Below are 25,130 nucleotides of genomic sequence, written 5' to 3'. Positions count from 1 at the left end.
CGTCACACCCACCTTCTCCGGCCATGAACTTCTCCAGGAAGCTGTCCCAGGTCCCAGGCTCGGGGTGCACCTTGGCCATGTGGTAGAAGTGGTAGTAGGAGACCGCCACATCCTTTGCGTTGCGGGCAACATAGACCACCTGCGGGGACAGAAGACTCGACCCCAGCACCATCACCACACAGCCCGCCACAGGCCAGCTCATCTCTTGGTTTGGCAAAGGAAGAACCTGAGGCTTAGAGGCTGACTTGCTTGAGATCTCATCACACCGGTAGGGCCAAGCTGGGATCTGAACCCTGGTTGGAAGCCAAAATCCTGCCTGGTCCCTAAGACCATCATATTCTAAAGTAATATAATCTGCATCAATGTGTCACACCCTGATCTGGAGCAAGGCATGCTCTGTCAAATATGTTCCCACCCCCACCAAATTTTGTGGGCCTGTGAGGACCCACCCTCTACCTTTCTTAGATCTACACTGAAGAGTCTCATGTTCTTGGTCATCAGAGCAAGAGACAGTCAGTCCCTCCTGTGGAAGATGAGACAAGGCTGGAGGAAGTGAGGCGACTTTCCCAGAAGAACAGGACCAAAGCTGGGCTGAGCCGGGACCTCCTTCCCTGGATTCACATGCCCCACACCTGGACCTTTGCCTTTTCCTTTTTGTTGTGGAATTTTTTTTTTTTTTTTTTTTTTTTTTTTTTGAGACAGAGTTTCGCTCTTGTTGCCCAGGCTGGAGTGCAATAGCTCATTTTCGGCTCACTGCAACCTCTGTCTCCCGAGTTCAAGCAATTTTTCTGCCTCAGCTTCCCAAGTAGTTGGGATTACAGGTGCCCACCATCACGCCTGGCGAATTTTTTCAGATTTTTAGTAGAGATGGGATTTTGCCATGTTGGCCAGGGTGGTCTCCAACTCTAGACCTCAGGTGATCTGCTGGCCTCAGCCTGTTAAAGTGCTGGGATTAGAGGCGTGAGCTACCGCGCCTGCCGGCACCTCTTTTTATTCTTCATCTTTTTTTGAGACAAGGTTTCTCTGTCATGTAGTCTGGAGTGCAGTGGTGTGATCATAGCTCACTTCACTCTTGAACTCGTAGGCTCAGGTGATCCTCCCACCTCAGCCTCCTTAGTAGCTGGTACTACAGGCACACAACACCACGCCCAGCTATATATATATATTTTTTGTTTGTTTGTTTGTTTGAGGAGACTGGTCTGTAACTTCTGGCTTCAAGGGATTTTCCCACCTCAGCCACCCAAAGTGCTGGGATTACGGAAGTGAAACACTGTGCCCAGCCTCACCTTGACCTTCTGATCCAACAGAGTCTGGGGCAGCAGGGCCAGGGGCAGGTGTGTCTTCAGGAGCCGTGGGGCCGGTGTGTCTTTCAGAGTCTCCATCCCTGAGCAGTGGGTCAGGGAAGGTCTGGTGAGCTGAAGCCCCAGCCCTGTCTTCCTCCCCTCCCCTTGCACCCAGGACACGGTCACACACCTGAGGGAATCCCTGGGACTTTGAACTCAAGGAAGGGCACCCGCATGAAGATGGGAGCTCGGCGACACTTCTCCAGGTCACCACCTTGGTAGATCATGTCCAGAATCTGGCTCACCCAGGTAGTCCCTGGAGAGGGAGGGAGATGGGAGGTGAGCAGGCTGAGGGCACAACCTCGCTGGCCAAGGTGGGGACTGGCGCCTGGGAGAGGGTGGGTGGCCCTCCTCACCTACCGGACTTGGGGTAGGTGCTGATGAGCAGGTCATCGGGCCGGGCCCGGAAGCTCTGCAGGGGTTCCAGTGCCTCTGCAAAGTACTTGATGAGCGGAACCCCCTTCACATACTCCAGTGGCGGGCGAGAGGTGTCCTGGATCAGCTCCATGTTCCTGTGTCAGGAGCCAGAGCCAGGCCCACTTCCTTTAACACCATCACAACAGCAAGAAAGCGGCATTCTTGCTTTCAGGAAAGTCACTGGGGCCTAGGGAGGCTGAGTGACTTGCCCACGCTCACAAAGCCAGTCAGTGGCGGGGCTGGGGCTGAAACCCGGTCAGCCTCTAATGCGGTGGTTCCCCAGCCTGGCCACACCTTTCATTCACCTGCAGAGCTGTTCAGAATCCCAGGGCCTGGGCCATGATGCAGACCAGTGAAAGCACCCTCACGGCGCGGGGCTCAGATAGCAGAGTGTGTGACGGTCTCCAGGAGAGTCCAGCTGCACTGAGGAAGCTCTAGGGCCTGGCTGTGCTGTCTCCCTACCAGCCAGTGCCCTTTGTCTCACCATTTCCTACTGTGAGCCCCCAGCCTCCACCCAGTGGGCTCCTGTCCCCGATGCTCCCCTCCTTGAGTTCCCTGTGCCCCTCACATGTGGAAACCTCCCAGGCTGACCAGGCCTGTGATCCACTTGCTCAGCCAGAGTCCATCCAGGCTCCAGGACAAACGTGGCCCATTGAGCAACTGAGCTGGTACTAGGGGCCAGAGCCTGCTGTGGGAATGAACAAAACTGATGACTCAGCAAGAGGACAGGCCCAGGCAGGGTGGCTCCCGCCTATAATCCCAGACCCTAGGAGGGCCGAGGCTAGGAGTTGGAGACCAATCTGGGCAGCATTGCAAGACACCATCTCTAAAAATCTTTTAAAAATGTTTTAAAAAATTAACCAGGCAGGATGGTGAGTGCCTGTAGTCCTAGCTACTCCAGAGGCTGAGGCAGGAGAATCACTTGAGCCCAGGAATTAAAGGCTGCAGTGGCCAGGATCCCACAGCACTCCAGCCTGGGTGACAGCAGGACCTGGCCTCCCCAGAAAAAAAACAAAAAAAAAAGCAAGGGAGGGGGATTCACGCCGGAGGGGGTTGTCTGAAATGGGATATCCAAGGGAGGGGGATTCACGCTGGCGGGGGTTGTCTGAAATGGGATATCCATGGGGAAAGCGCAGGGATGGGAGAGGCCTCGGCTTCTGGAGTGTTGGAGCCAAAAGCTGAGCAGGGTGAGGGCGCCCTGGGCCCTTCCAGTGTGTCACTCACCTGAGCTATCAGGAACCTGGCCTGTGCCCTCCCCGTCCGCAGTGGCTGAGTGTGGGTGCAATGTGGGGAATGCAGGGGTGTTGTCTGTGCTGAGGGTTTCGTAGGTCCAGTGTGGGAGGGATCTGGAGCTAGGGCCGGACTTAGATTTGCTTCCGGAAGGAAGGGGTAGGATTGGGGGTGGGGGAGCTTCTCCATTACCCTCCTTAGTATGCCAGCTGGAGACAAGCTTAGAGTGATCTCCAAAGCCACGACTGGGTTTGGTGAGTAGAAAACAGAAGAACGAAAGGGGAAAGGGCCCCATGGTGGGTTTGTTTTTGTGGGTTTGTTTGTTTGTTTGTTTGTTTTTGAGATGTCACAGGGCTCCTGACCTGCCCCTGCCAGGCAGGCCAACAGACAAGCTTTCTCTGATTGAACCAGGCAAGAGAGGGGAAGGATTGGAAGGGAAAGATGGGATAGGCAGGCCCGGGAAAGGTCACCTACCTGCTGGCTCCAGGCTAGTCCTGAAAGAGCCAGGGGTTCTGGCCCAGTGCAGCCCGCAGGCCCCAGCAGCCCATGCACTCCAGACTCTGACCACAAGGCCAGTCTGGAGTGATGTGTGTGGGCAGAGTGAAGGGGCAGGAGGGGAGCAGAGCATGGATACATAGAACAAGAAAGAACAAGGACAATGCAGTCCCACTGGGGGGACTCACAGAACATGGATAGAAGATCCTAGAAGAACAGCAGCCCATGGCAGGTGCTTTTGTTTCCTTGGGTTTGAAGGAGGCTCCACAGACAAGAGATCAGAGGAAGCTGAGGCTTGGAAGCCACAGGGCCCCGTGGAAGGAGGGCATACCCCCATCCTCCTCGTTCTTTGTCCTCACTATTTAAAGTCCAAGGTCAAGCTGGGCACGAGATAGCTAACCAACCCTCTGAGTAAAGGTGAGTCTCCCAAGCCTTCCAAGAAATTTGTGAGTTCAGAAGCAAGCGGGCAGGTGGGAGTGTGGGGGAAGCTGGGGCATGGGGCTTCCAGGCAGAGGAGAAGCTGCTCCCCTGCTAGGGCCACAGGCCCCACCACCCTCCTCTGTGCCCCTGAGGAATCCCTGTGACTGGCAGGTCCTCCAGCTACTAGCTCCGCCCCTGCCATAGCAACCTTCAGGAGGCCCCCTTGACTCAGACTTTGCATTGCACTCCAGTAACAACGGGTCGGACCCACACGGGGTGGCACAGAAAAGAGGCAAGAATGTGAGATTAATAGAGTGGTAGCAAGTGAATAGAAAATCCCAAGCAGCAGTTTCACATGACCAGAAGAAGGAAACTTGAAATAGCTGCATATGTTAAGGACCAATAAGTCCCTGAAAAATAGGATGAGGACCAAGCTGGCTCTGACCAACCAGACACAACATGGCGCCGTATTTGATGTAGGTTTCACCTAGGATCTCATTGTACGATCAGTAACATACGAAACCATACACCCGCCAGTGCCAAGACGGCTCCAGGAACACCTGGATTTGGGTGTAAATTGCGGCACCACGGTCTTGAGAAACCTTTACCTTTTCCTGGAATCTTCATGAATATACCCCTCTTTAGTTAAAGAAGCCCATAAAGGTTAGTCCCAAACCTCGTAGGGCATGAGACACTCTCTTGAGGACCCCCACATTCTCCTTCTTGAGTGAGTCCTTTTGCTCTGCAAGAAATCTCCCTACATTCATGACTTTCTGATTTGTCCTGAAATTCCTTCTGGCTACGGTGTCAAGAGCCTGGAGGAGGCCAGGCGCAGTGGCTCACTCCTGTAATCCCAGCACTTTGGGAGGTTGAGGCAGGCAGATCACCTGAAGTTGGGAGTTTGAGACCAGCCTGGCCAACATGGAGAAACCCTGTCTGAACTAAAAATACAATATTAGCCAAGCGCAGCGGCACATGCATGTAATCTCAGCTACTCAGGAGGCTGAGGCAGGAGAATGGCTTGAACCCGGGAGGTGGAGGTTGCGCTGAGCCGAGATTGCGCCATTGTACTCCAGCCTGTGCAACAAGGGTGAAACTCTGTCTCAAAAAAAAAAAAAAAAAAAAAAAAAAAAGCCTGGACACTGGCCGAGGTTGATGTCCCACCAGTCTTTGAGGACCTCCCCTAGGCCACCAGTATCCAGTATCTGGAGGGGGTTAGGGACACTGAGGATCAGGTCTCCAGCAGGGCTGTCCAGTGTGCCTGCAGAGGCAAGAAGGTTGGTCACAGGCAGCCCAGGGCAGGGTGTTGGGTAGGAGGCCGGGGCCAAAGCCCACTCACGTCTTCTAATTCTGAGTCTTCTATTTCCTTCGTGCCCATCTGGCACAGCCAGATCAGGTCACCCAAAGCAGTGACATCTCACAGCTAAAAAGGCATGGGGCCGAGAGAGATACAGAGTCAGGCATCACAAGCCCCCTCCAGGCTCAGCCCTGAATACCAAGATCAGGACTCGGCTGCGCCAGCCTGGATTGCACAACTGAGCACCCTCTTCCCAGAGCTGGACCAGATTGGGGCACGGGGACTGCACTCACCGAGGGGCATTGGCCCTCTAGGGGCAGAAGCTGCCCTGGTTCCTCCTGAAGGAACTCCTCTGAACAGACAGATCACATGGGCTCTTAGCCAGCAGCCAGGGTTGGGGCAACACAAGGGCCCATCTTCATCCCATCCCAGGCAGCAGGCAGGTAAGAGACAAGGAGGGAGAGGGAGCTGGTGGTAAGCCCCTCCGTGCAGCAGGCACTGTTCCGGGCATCACACAGCTCCATCCGTGAGGAAGGGGTGACTGTTATTTGCATCTTATGGATAAGGAAATGGACGTGGGGGTTTAAAATCCTTGCCCCCTGGGACTAAGCTAGTGAACGTCCTGTGAGCATCAGCAGTGATTGATTGAGTCACAGCCTCACCACTGCAGCCAGACCTGAACTTCCTCACAGCTCAGCAACACCCAGCAGTCACTGAATTTCCCCAGGGCAAGTCCTCTACTCACTCACAATTAGCGGGAGCTCAGTAGAAGGCGCCCATCGTCCATTATTTTATTGACTATTTCTTGGCCATCGTCTCTGTGCTGAACTTTGTTCTACAGCAGTGACAAGAGCTGTCCTCGGGCAGTTTAGTGCAAAGGTTAGGGTGGGAGAGACTAAAGAGAGCAATAAAACACCTAGCAGGTCAGATAGTAAGTATTCAGGAAAAGGAGCGGACGGGGAAGTACTCAAGAGGTGCAATTTTATTTTATATATTTAGAGACTGTTTCTTGCTCTTTTGCCCAGGCTGTAGTGCAGTGGAGCGATCATAGCTCACTGCAGCCTCCAACTCCTGGGCTCAAGCGATCCTCCCACCTCAGTCTCCCCCGTAACTGGGACTACAAGCATATGCCATGGTACCCGCGATCTCAGAGCTGCAATTTTAAATCGGGAGCCAGGGAAGACCTCCCTGTTCAGGTGGCAGGTTATCAAGACAGAAGGTGTAGAGAAGAACCTTCCAGTCAAAGGAAAAAGGCAAGTCCTGCTGTGCTCAGGAATGGCCATAAATACTATCATCCCCATCTTAGAGACGGGGACAGGGTCGCAAAATTGTCAGGGCGTTTCCTGGTTCCTCAATAGCTGGCTCTAAAGTCCTCTGGAGGATAAGCCGCCCTGCCTGGGGTGGACCTTTCCTGGAGCGCGCGGGCGCGCAGGGCGCACAGGCCTCTTGGACCCCGTGTCCGGCTCAGGCTCAGGCTTGGCGTCAGCAAAGGGACCTGCGCGGCGCCCTGGGGTCGGGGAGGCCAGCGCCAGTGCAGCGCGGCGGGCAGAGGTCCCGGCGGAGGTCGGGGTGCAGCGGGAGCAGGAGGCGCGCCTAGGACGGGGGTGCCAGGCCCACTCCAACCGCGGCAGGGTACGGGGGCGTCAGGGCGGCTCCGGCCACCACGGGGCAGACCCCAAGCCCTCGCCCGCCTGCCGCTGCGCTATCTCCTTCCTTACCCGAAGGGCGGCCACGGCGGACAGGAAGGCGTGCAGCACGAACATCATCTCCCTGGGGAGGAGAATGGGGGTGTCCCTGTGAGCCCTGCCGCGCCCAACCGCGGGTCCCCTCCAATCCCACCCCAGAGATCGCACAACAGGCAGGGCCCAGGCCTGGCACGGTGGCTCATTCCTGTAATCCCAACACATTGGGAGGCTGAAGCGGTGGGATCACTTGAGGTCAGGAGTTCGAGAACAACCTGGCCAACATGGTGAAACCCCGTCTGTACTAAAAATACAAAAATCAGCCAGGCATAGTGGCACGTGCCTGTAATTCCAGCTACTGGAAAGGCTGAGGCAGGAGAATTGCTTGAAAGGTGGGGCAGGGGGCGTGGCGGAGGTTGCAGGGAGCCAAATCAGGCCATTGCACTCCTAGTGAGATGGGGAGGGTCTCTGTGCCAGGAGGAAGGCTTCCTGGAGGACGCGGACCCCGCGAGACACAGGCCTGATGAGAGGGAGTGGGCAGGCCTATGACATAGGTGGGGTGTCCAGCGCGGGGACGGGGCCTGTCGCAGAGGAGGAGCATGAAGGGGAGCCAGTGCCCTGGGAATCTCGGAGGTGGAACTCCGGGGAGGAGCTGGCTGGGGCGGAGCTGATGATCCAGGATGCAGGCCAACGTAGGGGTCTTGGTGGGCACGCTGGGAGGGAGAGAAGGGGGGACAGGTGGGTACCTGGTCTGGAGGCGGGGCCTGAAGTGGGCAGGTGCAGGGGGCGTGACTTCAGGCAGCAGCAGGGCCTGGGGCTACGTTGAAGCCCCAAGTAAGGACCCCGCTCTGGGTTCCTTCCCCTGGGTGCCCGCTGTGCTGCCGTCTCACCCATATGTAATTCAGTGCAGCAGCCCCTGTAGGACACCTGGCAGATCGGGTCACAGTCCTGCTGGGCCCTCAGGCTCACTCAGGGACTGGGTGCTCCCAGGGGGTCCTCCAACAGCTCAGTGCAGCATGCTGGGGGGTCAGGGCCAGCACCTGTCCCTGGGGCCTCAGGCCTCTCCTTCCCACAGCGGCCGAGATCGCAGGTCTCTACAATGACTCGGAGCCACCCCGGAAGACCATGCGCAGAGGGGTGCTGATGACCCTGCCCCTATGGATCGGGAAGCCCGGTGACAAGTGAGGGCAGCAGTTGCGAGGGAGGGACTGGTGCCCAGGGGCTGGGACTGACCTTTTGTTCTACTCACAGGCCCCCACTCCTCTGTGGGGTGTCCCCGCCTCAGGGGACTATGTGGCCAGACCTGGAGACAAGGTGGCTGCCTGGGTGAAGGCCATGGATGGGGACGAGCAGTGGATCCTGGCCGAGGTGGTCAGTTACAGCCATGCCACCAACAAGTGAGTGACACCAGCCCCGGGGCTACTCTCTGGTCACTGCACCTGCCTGGGCTGCCGCTCTGCTTCCCATCTGCTCAGCTGGAGAAAAACTCCACAGAGGGTGATGTGGGCGGGGCCAGCTGTGCAGGGAGCACCAGGTCCTCGCCCTGCCCCGGTCCTCCACGCTCCTTGACAGGGACTGCACCCCTGGCTACACCCAGTGTTTTCCTCCTTTTGTCCACAGGTATGAGGTAGATGACATCAATGAAGAAGGCAAAGAGTGAGTGTCTAGGCCAGGGCCAGGCACGGAGCCTGGAGGCAGCCTAACGGCTGGGAAGGAGCATCCCCACCCAGCCACAGGTTGACACAAGTCCCTCTACAGCCAGGAGACACACCCTGAGCTGACGCTGGATCATCCCGCTGCCCCAGTGGAAGGACAACCCCGAGATGGACCTGGAGGTCTTATTTGGGCCAGGGTGGGTCATGGAACTTGGGCGAGGCAGGAGAGGTAGTCAAGGAGACAACCACCTTCTCAGGATGCTGCGACCTTGGTGACCGCACGGCCAACACAGTAAGCCTCAGCATTCGCCTGGTCACTGAGTTCAAGCAAAGCTATCTCCAGTAAGGACTTTCCCTTTTGAGAACATGTGCATTTTGATTTTACCTGTCCTCAAACTGACCCTTTGCTCATTTTAATAGTAAAAACCACACCCCTGGGTGGAGATTTAAAATGCTAATGAGACATGTGTCCTAGAAACAGGCATGTATAGCAAATGTCCATGTGCACCCAGAGGACCACCCAGATCATGCTCACTAGTGACGCCGCTTCCCACCCATTATGAAAAATTGTGTGAGATTCCCATAAGGGGAGTTTCCCTGCAGTAATTAACACTGACCCACCCTGACGAGAAGCCCGTTCTGAACTCGCTCGAGGTGTATTGTCTATTATGCACTTAACTTGCAAAATACAGTTTTTCTTTTGCAATACTTTACTCTGTGCTGCACTTCTTTTGCTGTATGTCTCTTGTTTAAATTATTTTATTTTATTTATTTATTTATTTATTATTATTTTAGATGGAGTCTCGCTCTGTGGCCTAGGCTGGAGTGCAGTGGTGCAATCTCGATTCACTGCAACCTCCTCCTCCTGGGTTCAAGCGATTCTCCTTCGTCAGCCTCCCGAGTAGCTGGGATTACAGGGTTCACCACCACACCTGGCTAATTTTGTATTTTTAGTAGAGACGGGGTTTCGTCATGTTGGCCAGGCTAGTCTCGAACTCCTAACTTCAGGTGATTCACCCACCTCAACTTCCCAAAGTGCTGGAATTACAGGTGTCAGCCACCGCGCCCCGCCTGCTTAATTTATTTTAAACCAAGAAGAGGAGAACCCAGGTATCACAACAGCCGTCAAGCTGGGAAGGAGGGCCCCCAGCCACAGATTGACACAACCCTGAGGAGACACACCCTGAGCTGGCAGTCACGGCCTCAGTGGAAGGCCAGCCCCCAGATGGACCCCAAGGCCTTGTTCCAGAGGAAGCAGCTCATCATGGCCCTGTAACCCTAAACCACCTGATACCACCATGCCCTGATCCACACGCCCCCACAGCAGGTAAAGCAGCCTCCAGGGGAGAGGTCATTGGTGACACCAGGAACAGGCTGATTAGAGAGGCTAGCGTCCCCTTCCTTGTCCCCTTTGTCCTCATCTCCTGAGCTAATGGGACTTGCCAGCAGCCCTCCCTCTTCCACTCCAGCCCCAAAGGCCACTGACCCCTTGCCAACCCTGGTAGCCTTGGCAAGCCCCAAGTCAGTGGCATCCCTTCTGCAGCCCCAGGAGAACCAGCTCTGGATGGGAATCTCCTGCCCTGAGCCCTGGGCTCTTGCCTCCTTGTGCTCCTGGTGACATGGGACACAAGCCACCTGAGGCCAGGATCCCCGTCTGCCACCCTCTGGGCAGCCCTCAGTCCTCTGAACACAGCACCCCTGAAAGGCAGCAGACCCTCCAGCTATGGCCCCACTGGGGAGGGAGTCAACGCCCCTTCCTCTCCCCACCCTTTTCACTGCCCTGGGTCTCTAGCCACTGAGAAAAGAGCTGTGTAGCAGCAGGGACTGGGCTAAGATTTCTTGACCCCAGAGTGAAGGATGATGAGAGTGGCTGAGAGTCCACGGCCCAGTGGCTCCTGTGGTCTAGGCTGGGGGAAGGGGGTGCCTGTCCTGGCCTGGGGCTCTCTGAGCAGCCCTCCTGTCTGCCTGCCACACAGCCCCAGGATGACTACTCGGTCCTATTTGAAGACACCTCCTATGCAGACGGCTATTCCCCTCCCCTGAATGTGGCTCAGAGGTACGTGGTGGCTTGTAAGGAGCCCAAGAAAAAGTGACGCTGCCTGGTGGACTCACCATCCCCCAACGACACAGGGCAGGACAGCAGAGGATGTGCTGGGATTAAACAGACATTCCTCCTCCACTCATCTCCTGGGTTTTACTTCTCCAGACCCTCTCCTCTCTCCAAACAGGGCAAGTTGGGGAGCTGGAGTGGGGAGGTGGCCGTATTTGGCCCCAGTGGGCAATCACTCTTTCAGTTCAGGGTTTCTCTTGGCTTGAAATAGAGACTCTGCATTGAACACAAGTCATAGTTTTGTTGTTGTTGTTTTAAGACTGAGTCTTGCTCTATCGCCCAGCCTGGAGCACAGTGGCATGATCCTGGCTCAATGAAACCTCCACCTCCTCGGTTCAATCGATTCTCCCACCTCCGCCTCCGGAGTAGGTGGGATTACAGGTGCACACCACCATGCCCAGCTAATTTTTATATTTTTAGTAGAGATGGGGTTTCGCCATGTTGGCCGGGCTGGTCTTGAACTCCTGACCTCAAGTGATCCGCCAGGCTGAAGTGCTGAGATTACAGGCATAAGCCAGTGAGCCCAGCTCAAATAAAAATAGTATTTAATTTAATTTAATTATTTATTTATTTTCAAGACAGAGTTTTGCTCTTATGCCCAGGCTGGAGTGAAGTGGCACGATCTTGGCTCACTGCAATATCTATCCCTGGGTTCAAGCGATTCTCCTGCCTCAGCCTCCGGAGTAGCTGAGATTACAGGTGCCTGCCACCATGCTTGGCTCATTTTTGTGTTTTGTTTTTTTGTTTTTGTTTTTGTTTTTTGCTTGTTTGTTTTTGTTTTCTTTGTTTGTTTTAGTAGAGACGGGGTTTCACCATGCTGGCCAGACTGGTCCTGAATCATAATTTATTTTAATTAAATTTTATTTATTTATTTCTCAAGGCAAGGTTCACTCTGTCCCTCAGGCTTGAGTAGATTAGCCTAGTCACAGCCAACTACAGCCACAACCTTCCTGGCTCAGCTGATCCTCCTGCCTTCTCTTGCCAAGTAGCTGGGACTACAGGTGCCCACCACCACGTGCAGATCATTTTCTCAAATTTTTGTAGGGATGGCGTCTTGTAACATTGACCAGGCTGGTCCCAAACTCCTCTCCTCCAGTAATCCTCTGGCCTCAACTTTGCAAATTGCTGAGATTATAGGCATGAGCCACTCTGCCTGGCCCACAAATCATATTTTATTCTTTTTGTTAAAATTGATTTTATTTTGTTATTATTATTATTTTCAACAGAATCTCACTATGTTGCCCAGGTTGGTCTTGAACTCCTGGGTTCAAATGATCCTCCCACCTCAGCCTCCCAAATTGCTGGGATTACAGATATGACCTACTGTCCCTGGCCCTCAATTCATATTTGATTCTTGAGCCACTTGGTCAGGCTTGATTCGCACACTCCCTCTGCAGTGACCCCGGGAGCCCCTCTCACAGCTCAGAGCGGAAGCTGAGGCTGCAGCCTGCCATCTTCTCCGCATAGTCCGCATCGAAGCGCTCATTCTGCGCCACGGTGAAGGTGGTTTTCCAGTCCCCAGTCATTCCTGGAGGAGGAAGGCAGGGAGCAAAGCTGGAGTCTCATCCCAGGGGAGGCCCCGAGTGCCTATGGGGAGGCTCCAGCCGCTGCTCCCACCTGCCCCAAACCCCCGTGCTGGCCGGCACCCACCTTTCCTCATGAAGGGGGAGATGCTGCGGTCCATGAACTCCTGGGGGACGGTGGTGTAGTTGGCCATAGGGTTCTTCTTCATCTCCTTGAATGACGTGTGTTGAACCATGAGGTCCACGGTCTCCTCTGGCAGGGAGCGCCCCACAAACTCCAGGATCTTCCAAATCTCCCTTTTGGGGTTCTGAGCAGCAGAGGCTCCTCAGTGGAGGCTAGGTTTGCTGATTCAGGAAAATAAAAGGGGTCCCCTTCTCTAACATCAGAGGGGAACTGGCCACTTCCACTAGAAAACCCACAGAGCCAGCTCCTCGACCCCCGGGGCCCCGGTCCCTGGGATAAAATGAATTGCTCTCTGCCCTCTGATCCCATCATGAGCTGGGCTTGGCTCCTATGGGTGAGGACCGGGATGGTCTTCTTCCGTGACTGTGGCCCTGGGTGGCACAACCTTTGGTGGGGATAATCAATAGGAGTAAGTATATAATCCGTGGCCCCCCATGCAGCTGACTCAGCTGCGGGAGATGAGAGCTGTGTGGGGTCCACTGCCAGGTGGGGCTGTAGCGGGGAGGCCTGGGCCAGGGAGGCAGGGTGGGGAATCCGGACCCGCAGTGGGGGCTGCCCAGGAAAGGGGCTGGGCGGCCTTGACGGGTCCCTGTGAGGTGCCTGCCGTCAGGTGTCACATGAGGGGAAGCATCGCACGTGGTCTCACCTCTTTCATGTCTTCATAGAAGAGGTAGAGAACAGGGTGGGTGTGGCTCAGCTTCCACCACTCCTGCACGTGCTGGTACCAGGACCCGTAGGACACTGGAGAAGCGGGCAGGGGGCAGCGACACAGGGTTACTGTGCGTTGTAGCCACCACCTCTCGGCTCCACACCCTCCTTCCTCCCGTCACACCCACCTTCTCCGGCCATGAACTTCTCCAGGAAGCTGTCCCAGGTCCCAGGCTCAGGGTGCACCTTGGCCATGAGATAGAAGTGGTAGTAGGAGACCGCCACATCCTTTGGGTTTCAGGCAACATAGATCACCTGCAGGGCAGAGGACCCAACCTCAGTGCCATCACCACACAGCTCACCCCAGGCCAGCTCATCTCTTGGTTTAGCAAAGGAGGAACCTGAGGCTTAGCGGCTGACGTGCTTGAGATCTTACGGCACAGGTAGGGCCAAGCTGGGATTTGAACCCTGCTCAGATGTCAAAGTCTGGCCTGGTCCCTGGATCCATATTCTACACTAATATAATCTGCATAAATGCCTTCACACCCCAATTTGGAGCAAGGCATGCCCGGTCCCCTCCAGCTCCCTCCTCAGTGGCCCCGTGAGCACCCACACGCTGCCTTTCTGAGGCAGACACTGAAGAGTCTTGTGTTTCTGGTCATCAGACCCTTGCCAGAGCAAGAAGCAGATGGTGTCCCCGCTGAAGACGAGACCAGGTTGAAAGAAGTGGAGCGACCTTCCCGGAAGAACAGGACCGAAGCTGGGTTGCGCCGGAGCCTCCTTCCCTGGATTCCCATGCCCCGCATCTGGACGTTTTTTGTTCTTTTTGGTTTTTTTCTTTCTTTGAGTCGGGGTCTCTCTCTGTCACACAGGCTGGAATGCAGTGGTGTGATCATGGCTCCACTGCAGCCTCAAACTTCTGGGCTGGGTGATCCTCCCAGATCAGTCTCCCAAGAAGCTGATACCACAGGCACATGCTACCACACCTGGCTTTTTTTTTTTTTTTTTTTTTTTTTTTTTCTGGAAAGAGACTGCATCCCTATGTTGCCCATGCTGGTTTCCAACTTCTGGCCTCAAGTCAGCCTCCTGCCTTGGACTCCCAAAGTGCTGAGCTGATAGGCATAAACCACTGTGCCCGGACTCACCTTGACCTTCTGATCCAACAGAGTCTGGGGCAGCAGAGCCAGGGGCAGGTGTGTCTTCAGGAGCCGTGGGGCCGGTGTGTCTTTCAGAGTCTCCATCCCTGAGCAGTGGGTCAGGGAAGGTCTGGTGAGCTGAAGCCCCAGCCCTGTCTTCCTCCCCTCCCCTTGCACCCAGGACATGGTCACACACCTGAGGGAATCCCTGGGGCTTTGAACTCAAGGAAGGGCACCCGCATGAAGATGGGAGCTCGGCGACACTTCTCCAGGTCGCCGCCTTGGTAGATCATGTCCAGAATCTGGCTCACCCAGGTAGTCCCTGGAGAGGGAGGGAGATGGGAGGTGAGCAGGCTGAGGGCACAACCTCGCTGGCCAAGGTGGGGACTGGCGCCTGGGAGAGGGTGGGTGGCCCTCCTCACCTACCGGACTTGGGGTAGGTGCTGATGAGCAGGTCATCGGGCCGGGCCCGGAAGCTCTGCAGGGGTCCCAGTGCCTCTGCAAAGTACTTGATGAGCGGGAACCCCTTCACATACTCCAGTGGCGGGCGAGAGGTGTCCTGGATCAGCTCCATGTTCCTGCGTCAGGGGCCAGAGCCAGGCCTGTTCCCTTAACACCATCACAACAGCAAGAAAGCCGCATTCTTGCTTTTAGGGATGTCATTGAGGCTTAGGGAGGCTGAGTGACTTGCCCACGCTCACAAAGCCAGTCAGTGGCGGGGCTGGGGCTGAAACCAGGTCAGCCTCTAATGCGGTGGTTCCCCAGCCTGGCCACACCTTTCATTCACCTGCAGAGCTGTTCAGAATCCCAGGGCCTGGGCCATGGTGCAGACCAGTGAAAGCACCCTCGTGGCAGGGGGCCCAGATAGCAGAGTGTGTGACGGTCTCCAGGAGAGTCCAGCTGCACTGAGGAAGCTCTAGGGCCTGGCTGTGCTGTCTCCCTACCAGCCAGTGCCCTTTGTCTCACCATTTCCTGCTGTGAACCCCCAGCCTCCACCCAGTGGGCTCCTCTCCCTGATGCTCCCCTCCTTGAGCCCCTCAGGCCCCTCACGTGTGGAAACCTACCAGGCTGGCCAGGCCTGTGATCCACTTGCCCGGCCACAGTCCATCTGGGCTCCAGGACAAACATGGTCCATTGAGCAACTGAGCTGGTATTGGGGGCCAGAGCCTGGTGTGGGAATGAACAAAACTCTGATGATTCAGCAGAATGAGGAGGGGACATGGTGGCTCATGCCTGGAAACCCAGAGCTTTGGAAGCCCAATGGGGAAGAATCACTTGAGCCTTAGACTTTGAGACCAACCTGGGCCATATAGCAAGACCCTATCTCTAGAAAAAATATGTTTAAAAATGAGCTGGGCAGCCAGGTGCAGTGGCTCACACCTGTAATCCCAGCATTTTGGGAGGTCGAGGTGGACAGATCACCTGAGGTCGGGAGTTCGAGATCAGCCTGACCAACATGGAGAAACCCCTTCTTTACGAAAAATACAAAATTAGCCAGGCGTGATAGTGCATGCCTGTAATCCCAGCTACTCGGGAGGCTGAGGCAGGAGAGTCAACTGAACCCGGGAGGCAGAGGTTGCAGTGAGCTGTATCACGCCATTGCACTCCAGCCTGGGCAACAAGAGTAAAACTCCGTCTCAAAAAAAAAAAAAAAAACTAAATTAAAAATAAGTTTGAAAAATTAGCTGGGCATGGTGGCTCTCTCCTGTACAGCCAGCTACCCGGGAGGTTGAGGCGTGATGTTCATTCGAGCCCATGATTTTGAGGCTGCAGTGAGCTACAGTTTGGCCACTGCACTCCAGACTGGGTGTCAGAGCCAAGCCCTGTCCCAAAGAAACAAAAATAAAAAAGAAGGAAGGGAAGCCAGGCTGGGGTTCCCCTAGTGAAACTGGATATCCATGGGGAAGCAGCCAGTATGGCAGAGGCCTCGGCTGCTGGAATGTTGGCTGCAGAAACTGAGTAGTGTGAGGGCGTCCTGGGCCATTCCGCTCTGGTACTCATCTGAGCTCTCTGGAATCTGGCTCTCTTGTCCTGGTGGCTGAGTGTGGGGAGTGTAGAGCTATGGTCTGCCCTGAGGGTGTGGTAGGTCCAGTGTGGGAGGGATCCAGAGTCAGGGCCAGACCTGGGTTGGCTCCGGGAAGGAAGGGGTGTGATTGAGAGTGAGGGAACTTCTCCATTACCCTCCTTAGCACCACAGCTGCAGCCAAGCTTAGAGTAATCTACAAAGCCAAGATGGGAGTTTAGTGTTTAGTTGTGATTAGAAAACACAAGAATAAAAGGCAAAAGAGCCCAATGTATGCATCTTTTTAAAATTTAGTTTAATTAATTAATTTATTTATTTTGAGAAGGAGTCTTGATCTGTTGCCCAGGCTGGAGTGCAGTGGCATGATCTTGGCTCACTGCAGCCTCCGCCTCACGGGTTCAAGCGATTCTCCTGCCTCAGCCTCCTGAGTAGCTGGGATTACAGGCACCCACCACCACACCCAACTAATTTTTGTATTTTTAGTAGAGACGGGGTTTCTCCAATGTTGGTCAGGCTGGTCTTGAACTCCTAACCTCAGGTGATCTGCCCGCCCTGGCCTCCCAAAGTACTGGGATTACAGGCATGAGCCACCACGCCTGGCCCTTTTTTTAAATTTTTTGAGCTCTCACCAGTTTCCTGAGCTGCCCTCTGAATTCCACCCTACAGGGCAGGCCAATAGAGGAGCTTTTTCTAATTGACCCAGCCAAGGGAAGTGAGCTGGTGAGTAGGGAAAAATGGGTACTCACTAGACAGAAACGGGGCAGGTCATGTTTCCCAGGGCAGTCTTGAAGGCACCAATGCTTCTAGTCCAGTGCAGCCTACATGCAAGCCCCCAGCAGCCCAGGCATTCCAAGCTCTGACCACAAGGCCAGTCTGGAGTAATATGTGTGGGCAGAGTTGAAGGGGCAGTGGTGGAGCAGAGCATGGATGCATAGAACAAGAAAGAACAGACACTGGAGTCCCATCACCCTGGGAGCCAGCCCCAGTTTCATGGCTCTCGGAGAAACTGTTCTCGGAGGAACAGTTTCATGGCTCTCGGAGTATCGCTAGAAGATCCTAGAAAAACAGCAGCTTGTGGCACATGCTTTTGTTTCCCTGGGTTTGAAGGAGGCTTCAAGAGACCAGAGGAGGCTGAGGCTTGGAAGCCACAGGGCCCTGTGGAAGGAGTGCATCCCCCCATCCTCCTCGTTCTTTGTCCTCACTATTTAAAGTTCAAGGTCAAGCTGGGCATGAGACAGGTAACCATCTGAGTAAAGGTGAGTCTCCCAAGCTTTCCAAGAATTGCCTGAGTTCAGAGGCAAGCGGGCAGGTGGGAGTGTGGGGGAAGCTGAGGCACGGGGCTTCCAGGCAGAGAAGAGCTTGCTCACATGCTAGGGCCACAGGCCCGTCCTCCCTCTGGAAGCCCCTTGACTGGCAGGACCATGGGCTACTAGCTCTGCCCCCGCCCTCAGCAACCAACAGAAGGCACCCTTGACTCAGACTTTGTATTGCATTCCAGAAAAAAGCCCCAGACCCGCAGTGGGTGGCACAGAAAAAAGGTGGGAGGGGCGTTACACAGATCAATCCTATGAGGCAGGGGTGACTATTATTCACATCTTAGAGATGAGGAAATGGAGGTGGGGGGGGTTAAAATCCTTGACCCCAGGGACTAAGCTGGCCAGTGTCCTGTGAGCATGAGCAGTTATTGATTGAGTCACAGCCTCACCACTGCAGCCAGAGCTGCCAGGTCACTGAACCTCTGCAGGGGCAAGCCCTCTACTCACTCAAATTTACCGAGAGCTCAGTAGAAGCCAGGACCATCCTCTGTTATTTTATTAACTATTTGTTGGCCATCGGCTCTATGTGGGACTTTGTTCTACAGCAGTGACAAGAGCTGCCCTCAGGCAGTGTAGCACACAGGTTCGGATGGGGTTTAATGAGATGCATAACATTTGTAGTACGGCAGACAATAAAAGTGTTCAGGAAAGGGGGGCGGGCAGGGAAGTGCACAAGAAAGAGCTGCAATTTTATTGTATTTTATTTTTTTAGAGACAGGGTCTTGGTCTTTCCCCCAGGCTGGAGTGCAATGGAGTGATCATAGCTCACTTCCGCCTCCAACTCCTGGCTCAAGCCATCCTCCCACCTCAGCCTCCCCCGTAGCTGGGACTACAACCATGTGCCACCATGCCCGGCTTCTCAGGGCTGCAATTTTAAATCGGGCGATAGGGAAGACCTCCCTGTGGAGGTGGCAGGTTATCAAGACAGAAGGTGTAGAGAAGAACCTTCCAGTCAAAGGAAAAAGGCAGGTCCTGCTGTTCTCAGGAATGGCCATAAATACTATCATCCCCATCTTAGAGACGGGGACAGGGTCGCAAAATTGTCAGGGCGTTTCCTGGCTCCTCAACAGCTGGATCCAAAGTCCTCTGGAGGATAAGCCGCCCTGTCTGGGGCTGACCTCCCCTGGAGCGCGCGGGCGCGCAGGGCGCACAGGCCTCTTGGGCCCCGGGACCGGCTCAGGCTCAGGCTCGGCGTCAGCAAAGGGACCTGCGTGGCGCCCTGGGGCGGAGGAGGCCCGAAGGCCAGTGGTCAGTGCGGTGCGGCGGGCGGAGGTCGGGGAGCAGCGGGACCGGGAGGCGCGCCCAGGGCGGGGGTGCCAGGCCCACTCCAACCGCGGCGGGGTACGGGGTGGTCAGGGCGGCTCCAGGCAGGGGTCGGACGCCAAATCCGGGCCACATGCCGCCGCCCGGTCTCCTTCCTTACCCGCAGGGCGGCCACGGCAGAAGGGAAGCCGTGCACGACGAGCACAATCTCCCTGGGGAGGAGAACAGCGATGTCCTGTGAGCCCCGCCGCGCCCCACTGCGGGCGTAGCCCAGCGCCCTCGCCGCGGGTTCCCTCGTATCCCGCCTGAGAATGGGGTCCTCACTCCCGGCTTCAGCTGAGCCCCAGGCCCTGCAACTCCTGAAGGCACGCCCCCTGCACCTGCCCACCTCAGGCCCCGCCTCCAGCCCAGGTACCCACCTCTTCCCGCTCCTCTCCCTCCTGTGCTCCACCCGACTCCAGCGTGCCCATCAAGACGCCTGCGCTGGACCCCAGCCTGGATCATCACCCTTGCCTCAGACAGCTTCTCCCCGGATTTCCACCGCCGAGATTCCCAGGGCACAGCCTCCCCGTTAGGCTCCTCCCCTGCGACTGGCTCAGTCCTCGCCCTAGACGCCCCGCCCATGTCACAGGCCTGGCGGGTCCCTCTCATCAGGCTTGTGCCCCCCGGTTCCACTTCCTCCAGGAAGCCTTCCTCCGGACAGAGAGACCCTTCCTTCCCCTGTTATCAGGGACCTCGCCCACTGGTCCGCCTAGCTCCACCTTTTTTGCGGCCCCATTGTGCTGCTGGACCTGACGAACAGGGTTGACAGTGAACCCCACATAGACAGGGCCTGGGTACCAGGGATTCAGGCAGTAGAGCAGCTGGACGCTGAAGAAGTGCCCGGCCTCACCCCGACTCCCGCTGGACCCTTCGAATTTTAGGAACTTTTCACTAACGAAACACATTTCTGTGTCAGCACCGACATCAAGAAGAGAACCTCACCAGTACCTCAGAACCTGCTTTGTCCCCCGCCTGGTTTCTTCCCTCGGGTGCCTGCTGTGCTGCCGTCTCACCCATCTGTAGTTCAGTGCAGCAGCCCCTGTAGGACACCTGGCCGATCGGGTCACAGTCCTGCTGGACCCTCAGGTTCACTCAGGGGCTGGGGGTTCCCAGGGGGTCCTCCAACAGCTCAGTGCAGCATGCTGGGGGGTCAGGGCCAGCACCTGTCCCTGGGGCCTCAGGCCTCCCTTCCTTCCCACAGCGGCCAAAATCGCAGGTCTCTACAATGACTCGGAGCCACCCCGGAAGACCATGCACAGAGGGGTGCTGATGACCCTGCTGCAGCAGTCGGCCATGACCCTGCCCCTGTGGATTGGGAAGCCCGGTGACAAGTGAGGGCAGCAGCTGCGAGGGAGGGGCTGGTGCCCAGGGGCTGGGACTGACCCTTTGTTCTGCTCACAGGCCCCCACTCCGCTGTGGGGCCGTCCCCGCCTCAGGGGACTACGTGGCCAGACCTGGAGACAAGGTGGCTGCCCGGGTGAAGGCTGTGGATGGAGACAAGCAGTGGATCCTGGCCAAGGTGGTCAGTTACAGCCATGCCACCAACAAGTGAGTGATAGTAGCCCGAGGGCTGCTCTCAGCCCCTTCTGTCCCCCTGCCCCACAGCCCCAGGATGACTACTCTATCCTGTTTGAAGACACCTCCTATGCAGAAGGCTACTCCCCTCACCTCAGTGTGGCCCAGAGGTAGCTGGTGGCTTCCAAGGAGCCCAAGAAAAAGTGACACCGCCCAGTGGACTCGACATCCTCCACCATCCTGGGGCAGGACAGCAGAGGATATGCTGGGATTAAACAGACATCCCCTCTCCACACATCTCCTGGGTTTTACTTCTCCAAACCCTTCTCCCTTGCCCAGACATGGTAACCTAGGGAGCTGGAGGCTGGGGGAGAGGTGACCATATCTGGCCCACTGGGCATTCACTCTCTCAGCTCAGAGTTTCTCTTCCTTTCCAATACAGGCTCTACACGAACACAAATCGTATTTTATTTTAATTGAACTTTATTTTCTTTGGAGGGAGGGTCTTGCTTGTCATCCAGGCTGTCGTGTATGGGCATAATCGTAACTCACGGTATCCACAACCTCCTGGGCTGAAATGATCCTCCAGCCTCTGCTTCCCAAGTAGCTGGGACTACAGGTAAGTGCCAGCACATGTGGCTAATTACGTTACATCTTTGTAGAGATGAGGTCTCACTATTTTACCAGGCTGGTCTCAAATGTGTGGCCTATTGCGATACTCCCAGCTCAGCCTCCCAAATCGCTTGGATTGCAGACGTGAGCCACTGTGCCTGACTCAAAAATCATACTTTATTCTTGAGCCCATTGGTCAGGATAGATTCACACACTCCCTCAGCAGTGACCCCGGGAGCCGCTCTCACAGCTCAGAGCGGAAGCTGAGGCTGCAGCCTGCCATCTTCTCCGCATAGTCCGCATCGAAGCGCTCATTCTGCGCCACGGTGAAAGTGGTCTTCCAGTCCCCAGTCATGCCTGGGGAAGGAAGGGAGGAAGGGAGTAAAGCTGGAGTCCCGCCCAAAGGGAGGCTCTGAGTGCCAATGGGGAGGCTCCAGCTGCTGCTCCCACCGGCCCCAAACCCCCGTGCTGGCCGGCACCCACCTTTCCTCATGAAGGGGGAGATGCTGTGGTCCATGAACTCCTGGGGGACGGTGGTGTAGTTGGTCATAGGGTTCTTCTTCATCTCCCTGAATGACGTGTGTTGAACCATGAGGTCCACAGTCTCCTCTGGCAGGGAGCGCCCCACAAACTCCAGGATCTTCTGAATCTCCCTTTTGGGGTTCTGAGCAGCAGAGGCTCCTCAGTGGAGCAAAACAAAACAAGTCCCCTCTCTAACCTCAGAGGGGATCTGGCCACTTCCCCGAGAAACCCCGAAGAGCCTTGATCCCTGGGGCCCTGGTCCCTGGGATAAAATGAATTGCTCTCTGCCCTGTGATTCCATCATGAGCTGGGCTTGGCTCCTATGGGTGAGGACCGGGATGGTCTTTTTCTGTGACTGGGGCCCTGGGTGGCACACCCTTTGGTGGGGATAATCAATAGGACTAAGTATCTAATCCGTGGCCCCCCATGCAGCTGACTCAGCTGCGGGAGATGAGAGCTGTGTGGGACCCGCTGCCAGGTGAGGCTGTAGCGGGGAGGCCTGGGCCAGGGAGGCAGGATGGGAAATCCCGGCCTGCTGTGGGGGCCGCCCAGGAACAGGGCTGGGTGGCCTTGGCGGGTCCCTGTGAGGTGCCTGCCCCCAGGTGTCACATGAGGGGAAGCATCACAGGTGGTCTCACCTCCTTCATGTCTTCATAGAAGAGGTAGAGAACAGGGTGGGTGTGGCTCAGCTCCCACCACTCCTGCACGTGCTGGTACCAGGACCCGTAGGACACTGGAGAAGCGGGCAGGGGGCAGCGACACAGGGTTACTGTGCGTTGTAGCCACCACCTCTCGGCTCCACACCCTCCTTCCTCCCGTCACACCCACCTTCTCCGGCCATGAACTTCTCCAGGAAGCTGTCCCAGGTCCCAGGCTCAGGGTGCGTCTTTTCCATACGGTGGAAATGGTAGTAGGAGACCGCCACATCCTTTGGGTTTCGGGCAACATAGACCACCTGCAGGGGCAGAGGACCCAGCCCCAGCGCCATGACCACACAGCTCACCCCAGGCCAGCTCATCTCTTGGATTGGCAAAGGAGGAACCTGAGGCTTAGAGGCTGACTTGCTTGAGATCTCACGGCACAGGTAGGGCCAAGCTGGGATCTGAACCCTGCTCAGAAGCCAAAGTCCTGCCTGGTCCCTGAGACCATATTCTATACTAATATAATCTGCATCAATGCTGTCACACTCCGATCTGGAGCAAGGCATGCCCGGTCCCCACCAGCCCCCTCCTCTGCTGACCTGTGAGTACCCACACATTGCCTTTCTTAAGTGTGCACTGTAGAGACTCACTATCTTGGCATCGGACCTTCATCAGAGCAAGAGATAGACAGTGTCCTCTCTCAAGATGTGATGAAGGCCGGGCACGGTGGCTCACGCCTGTAATCCCAGCACTTTGGGAGGCCAAGGTGGCCCGATCACCTGAGGTCAGGAGTTCAAGACCAGCCTGACCAACATGGCAAAACCCCATCTCTACCAAAAATACAAAATTAGCTGGGCGTGGTGGCAGGTGCCTGTAATCCTAGCTCCTTGGGAGGCTAAAGCAGGAGAATCGCTTGAATCTAGGAGGCGGTGGTTGCAGTGAGCCAAGATAGCATCATTGTACTCCAGCCTGGGCAACAAGAGTGAAACTCTGTCTCAAAAAAAAAGAGAGAGAGAGAAAGAAAAAAGGGCCAGGCACAGTGGCTCACGCCTGTAATCCCAGCACTTTGTGAGGTCGAGGCGGGAAGATCACATGGTCAAGAGTTCGAGATCCACTTGACCAACATGGTGAAACTCCGTCTCTACTAAAAAGAATACAAAAATTAGCAGGGCATGCTGACATGCCTGTAATCCCAGCTACTCAGGAGGCTGAGGTTGCAGTGAGCCGAGATCACGCCACTGCACTGCAGCCAAGGTGATAGAGCAAGACTCTGTCTCAAAAAAAAAAGATGTGATGATGAGCCTCGTAGAAGTGAGGAGGCCCGGCCGGGCGCGGTGGCTCAAGCCTGTAATCCCAGCACTTTGGGAGGCCGAGACGGGCGGATCACGAGGTCAGGAGTTCAAGACCATCCTGGCTAACACGGTGAAACCTCGTCTCTACTAAAAAATATGAAAAAAACTAGCCGGGCGAGGTGGCGGGCGCCTGTAGTCCCGGCTACTCGGGAGGCTGAGGCAGGAGAATGGTGTAAAAACCCGGGAGGCGGAGCTTGCAGTGAGCTGAGTTCCGGCCACTGCACTCCAGCCTGGGCGACACAGCGAGACTCCGTCTCAAAAAAAAAAAAAAAGAAGTGAGGAGGCCCTTCCAGAAGAACAGGAACATGGCTGGGGGGCGCCTGAGCTCCCCTTCCTGGCTTTCCTTGCCACTCAGCAGGAACTTTTTTTTTTGTAGAGATGGTTTTGCTGTGTTGCCCAGGCTGGAGGGCAGCAGCAGGATCAGGGCTCATTGCAGCCTCCAATTCACAATCCTCCCCGCTGAGCCTCCTAAGTGGGAACAGTCTGTGCCACCACACCAGGTTTTTAATTTTTTTTGTAGAGATGGGATGCCATCTCTACAGCAATGTTGCCCAGGCTGGTCTCCATCTCTCGCCTTCAAGGGATCCTCCCACCTCAGCCTCAAACTGGGATGACAGGTGTGAACCATTGTGCCAGGTCTCACCTTGACCTTCTGATCCAACAGAGTCTGGGGGAGCAGGGCCAGGGGCAGGTGTGACTTGATGAGCCGTGGGGCCGGTGTGTCTTTCAGAATCTCCATCCCTGAGCAGTAGGTCAGGGAAGGTCTGGTGAGCTGAAGCCCCAGCCCTGTCTTCCTCCCCTCCCCTTGCACCCAGGACCCAGCCATGCACCTGAGGGATCCCCTGGATCATTGGCCTCAAGGAAGGGCACCCGTATGTAGATGGGAGCCCGGTTACACTTCTCCAGGTCGCCACCCTGGTAAATCATGTCCAGTATCTGGCTCACCCAGGTGGTGCCTGGAGAGGGAGGGAGATGGGAGGTGAGCAGGCCGAGGGCACAACCTCGCTGGCCAAGGTGGGGACTGCCACCTGGGAGAGGGTGGGTGACCCTCCTCACCTACCGGACTTCGGGTAGGTGCTGATGAGCAGGTCATCAGGCTGGGCTTGGAAGCTCTGCAGGGGTCCCAGTGCCTCTGCAAAGTACTTGATGAGCGGGACCCCCTTCACATACTCCAGTGGCGGGCGAGAGGTGTCCTGGATCAGCTCCATGTTCCTGCGTCAGGGGCCAGAGCCAGGCCCATTCCCTTAACACCATCACAACAGCACCATGTGCGGAATTCTTTTTTTTTTTTTCTCAGATAGAGTCTCACTCTGTCACCCAAGCTGGAGTGCAGTGGCACAATCTCAGCTCACTGCAAACTCTGCCTCTTGGGTTCAAGCAATCCTCCCACCTTGGCCTCGCAAGTAGCTAGGATTACAAGCATGTACAACCACGCTCAGCTAATTTTTTTTTTTTTTAAGTAGAGACAGGGTTTCACCATGTTGGCCAGGCTGGTCTCGAACTCCTGGCCTCAAGTGATTCATCTGCCTCGGCCTCCCAAAGTGCTGGGATTACAGGTGTGAGCCAGCGCCCGGCTGCCCCTTGGCAGAGATTTTGCTTTCAGGGATGTCACTGAGGCCTAGGGAGGCAGAGCAACTTGCCCGTGCTCACAAGGCCAGTCAGTGGCGGGTCTGGGACTGAAACCAGGTCAGCCTCTAGTGCGGT

The 25,130-nt window shown here is 55.9% G+C and overlaps 5 protein-coding genes across 10 annotated transcripts in view; 2 read left to right on the top strand and 3 right to left on the bottom strand.

Annotated features, from left to right (window-relative positions):
• LOC126944476 (bolA-like protein 2) overlaps positions 1–25,130 on the top strand; it is a 146,888-nt gene that overhangs the window by 114,228 nt on the left and 7,530 nt on the right. The gene's annotated exons all lie outside the window — the stretch shown is intronic.
• Positions 1–25,130, bottom strand: part of LOC126944464 (sulfotransferase 1A1) — a 35,827-nt gene that overhangs the window by 8,823 nt on the left and 1,874 nt on the right. For 2 of the 3 annotated variants that reach the window (XM_050773990.1, XM_050773991.1), the window contains exons 1-4: positions 1,704–1,851; positions 1,474–1,599; positions 1,287–1,384; positions 13–139 (exon numbers count right to left, since the gene is read on the bottom strand). In XM_050773990.1, the coding sequence (XP_050629947.1) occupies positions 13–139; positions 1,287–1,384; positions 1,474–1,599; positions 1,704–1,851 (499 nt within the window). Of the gene's footprint in view, positions 1–12; positions 140–1,286; positions 1,385–1,473; positions 1,600–1,703; positions 1,852–14,149; positions 14,248–14,336; positions 14,463–14,566; positions 14,719–25,130 lie in introns of those variants that run through there. The other variant, XM_050773992.1, reaches the window with a different exon arrangement.
• SLX1A (SLX1 homolog A, structure-specific endonuclease subunit) overlaps positions 1,793–25,130 on the bottom strand; it is a 127,034-nt gene continuing 103,696 nt past the window's right edge. Inside the window, exon 7 of the transcript XR_007722064.1 lies at positions 1,793–1,855. The gene's annotated coding sequence lies outside the window, so the exon portion shown is untranslated. The remainder of the gene's footprint in view (positions 1,856–25,130) is intronic.
• Positions 12,089–24,634, bottom strand: LOC126944466 (sulfotransferase 1A3). Of its 4 annotated transcripts, none has more exons than XR_007722062.1 (7): positions 24,487–24,634; positions 24,257–24,382; positions 24,070–24,167; positions 22,262–22,388; positions 22,072–22,166; positions 21,395–21,592; positions 12,089–12,177 (listed from the first exon to the last, which is right to left on the bottom strand). XR_007722062.1 is itself a non-coding variant. In XM_050773995.1 (7 exons), the coding sequence occupies exons 1-7, from the start codon at positions 24,632–24,634 to the stop codon at positions 12,378–12,380; spliced, it is 714 nt and encodes a 237-aa protein (XP_050629952.1). In that variant the 3' UTR covers positions 12,320–12,377. The 4 variants fall into 4 exon arrangements, 2 of the variants coding, with proteins under 2 accessions (XP_050629952.1, XP_050629951.1); XR_007722063.1 differs by having other exon boundaries at positions 21,395–21,589; XM_050773995.1 differs by lacking the exon at positions 12,089–12,177 and adding an exon at positions 12,320–12,411 and having other exon boundaries at positions 21,507–21,592.
• On the top strand, positions 18,908–20,753 carry LOC126944474 (SAGA-associated factor 29-like). Its single transcript, XM_050774006.1, has 4 exons — positions 18,908–19,153; positions 19,986–20,115; positions 20,186–20,332; positions 20,421–20,753. Exons 1-4 carry the CDS (start codon positions 19,054–19,056, stop codon positions 20,572–20,574), a joined length of 531 nt encoding a protein of 176 aa, XP_050629963.1. The 5' UTR covers positions 18,908–19,053; the 3' UTR covers positions 20,575–20,753.

This window comes from Macaca thibetana, chromosome 20, assembly GCF_024542745.1.
Source record: "Macaca thibetana thibetana isolate TM-01 chromosome 20, ASM2454274v1, whole genome shotgun sequence".
NCBI lineage: Eukaryota > Metazoa > Chordata > Mammalia > Primates > Cercopithecidae > Macaca > Macaca thibetana.
Note: the sequence above shows the minus strand (reverse complement) of the source record. Positions and strands in the feature narration are given on the sequence as shown.

What these genes read in the sequence shown, in the direction of transcription:
- LOC126944474 (XM_050774006.1), top strand. Translation starts at nt 19,054, where the DNA reads ATGGGGTCCTCACTCCCGGCTTCAGCTGAGCCCCAGGCCCTGCAACTC. An exon ending in AGGCCCCGCCTCCAGCCCAG is followed by an intron (nt 19,154 to 19,985) that starts GTACCCACCTCT and finishes TCCTTCCCACAG; the next exon opens with CGGCCAAAATCGCAGGTCTC. An exon ending in TACAGCCATGCCACCAACAA is followed by an intron (nt 20,333 to 20,420) that starts GTGAGTGATAGT and finishes TCCTGTTTGAAG; the next exon opens with ACACCTCCTATGCAGAAGGC.
- LOC126944466 (XM_050773994.1), bottom strand. Translation starts at nt 24,634, where the DNA reads ATGGAGCTGATCCAGGACACCTCTCGCCCGCCACTGGAGTATGTGAAG. An exon ending in TGTTGGATCAGAAGGTCAAG is followed by an intron (nt 22,389 to 24,069) that starts GTGAGACCTGGC and finishes CTGCCCCTGCAG; the next exon opens with GTGGTCTATGTTGCCCGAAA. An exon ending in GAAGTTCATGGCCGGAGAAG is followed by an intron (nt 22,167 to 22,261) that starts GTGGGTGTGACG and finishes CCGCTTCTCCAG; the next exon opens with TGTCCTACGGGTCCTGGTAC.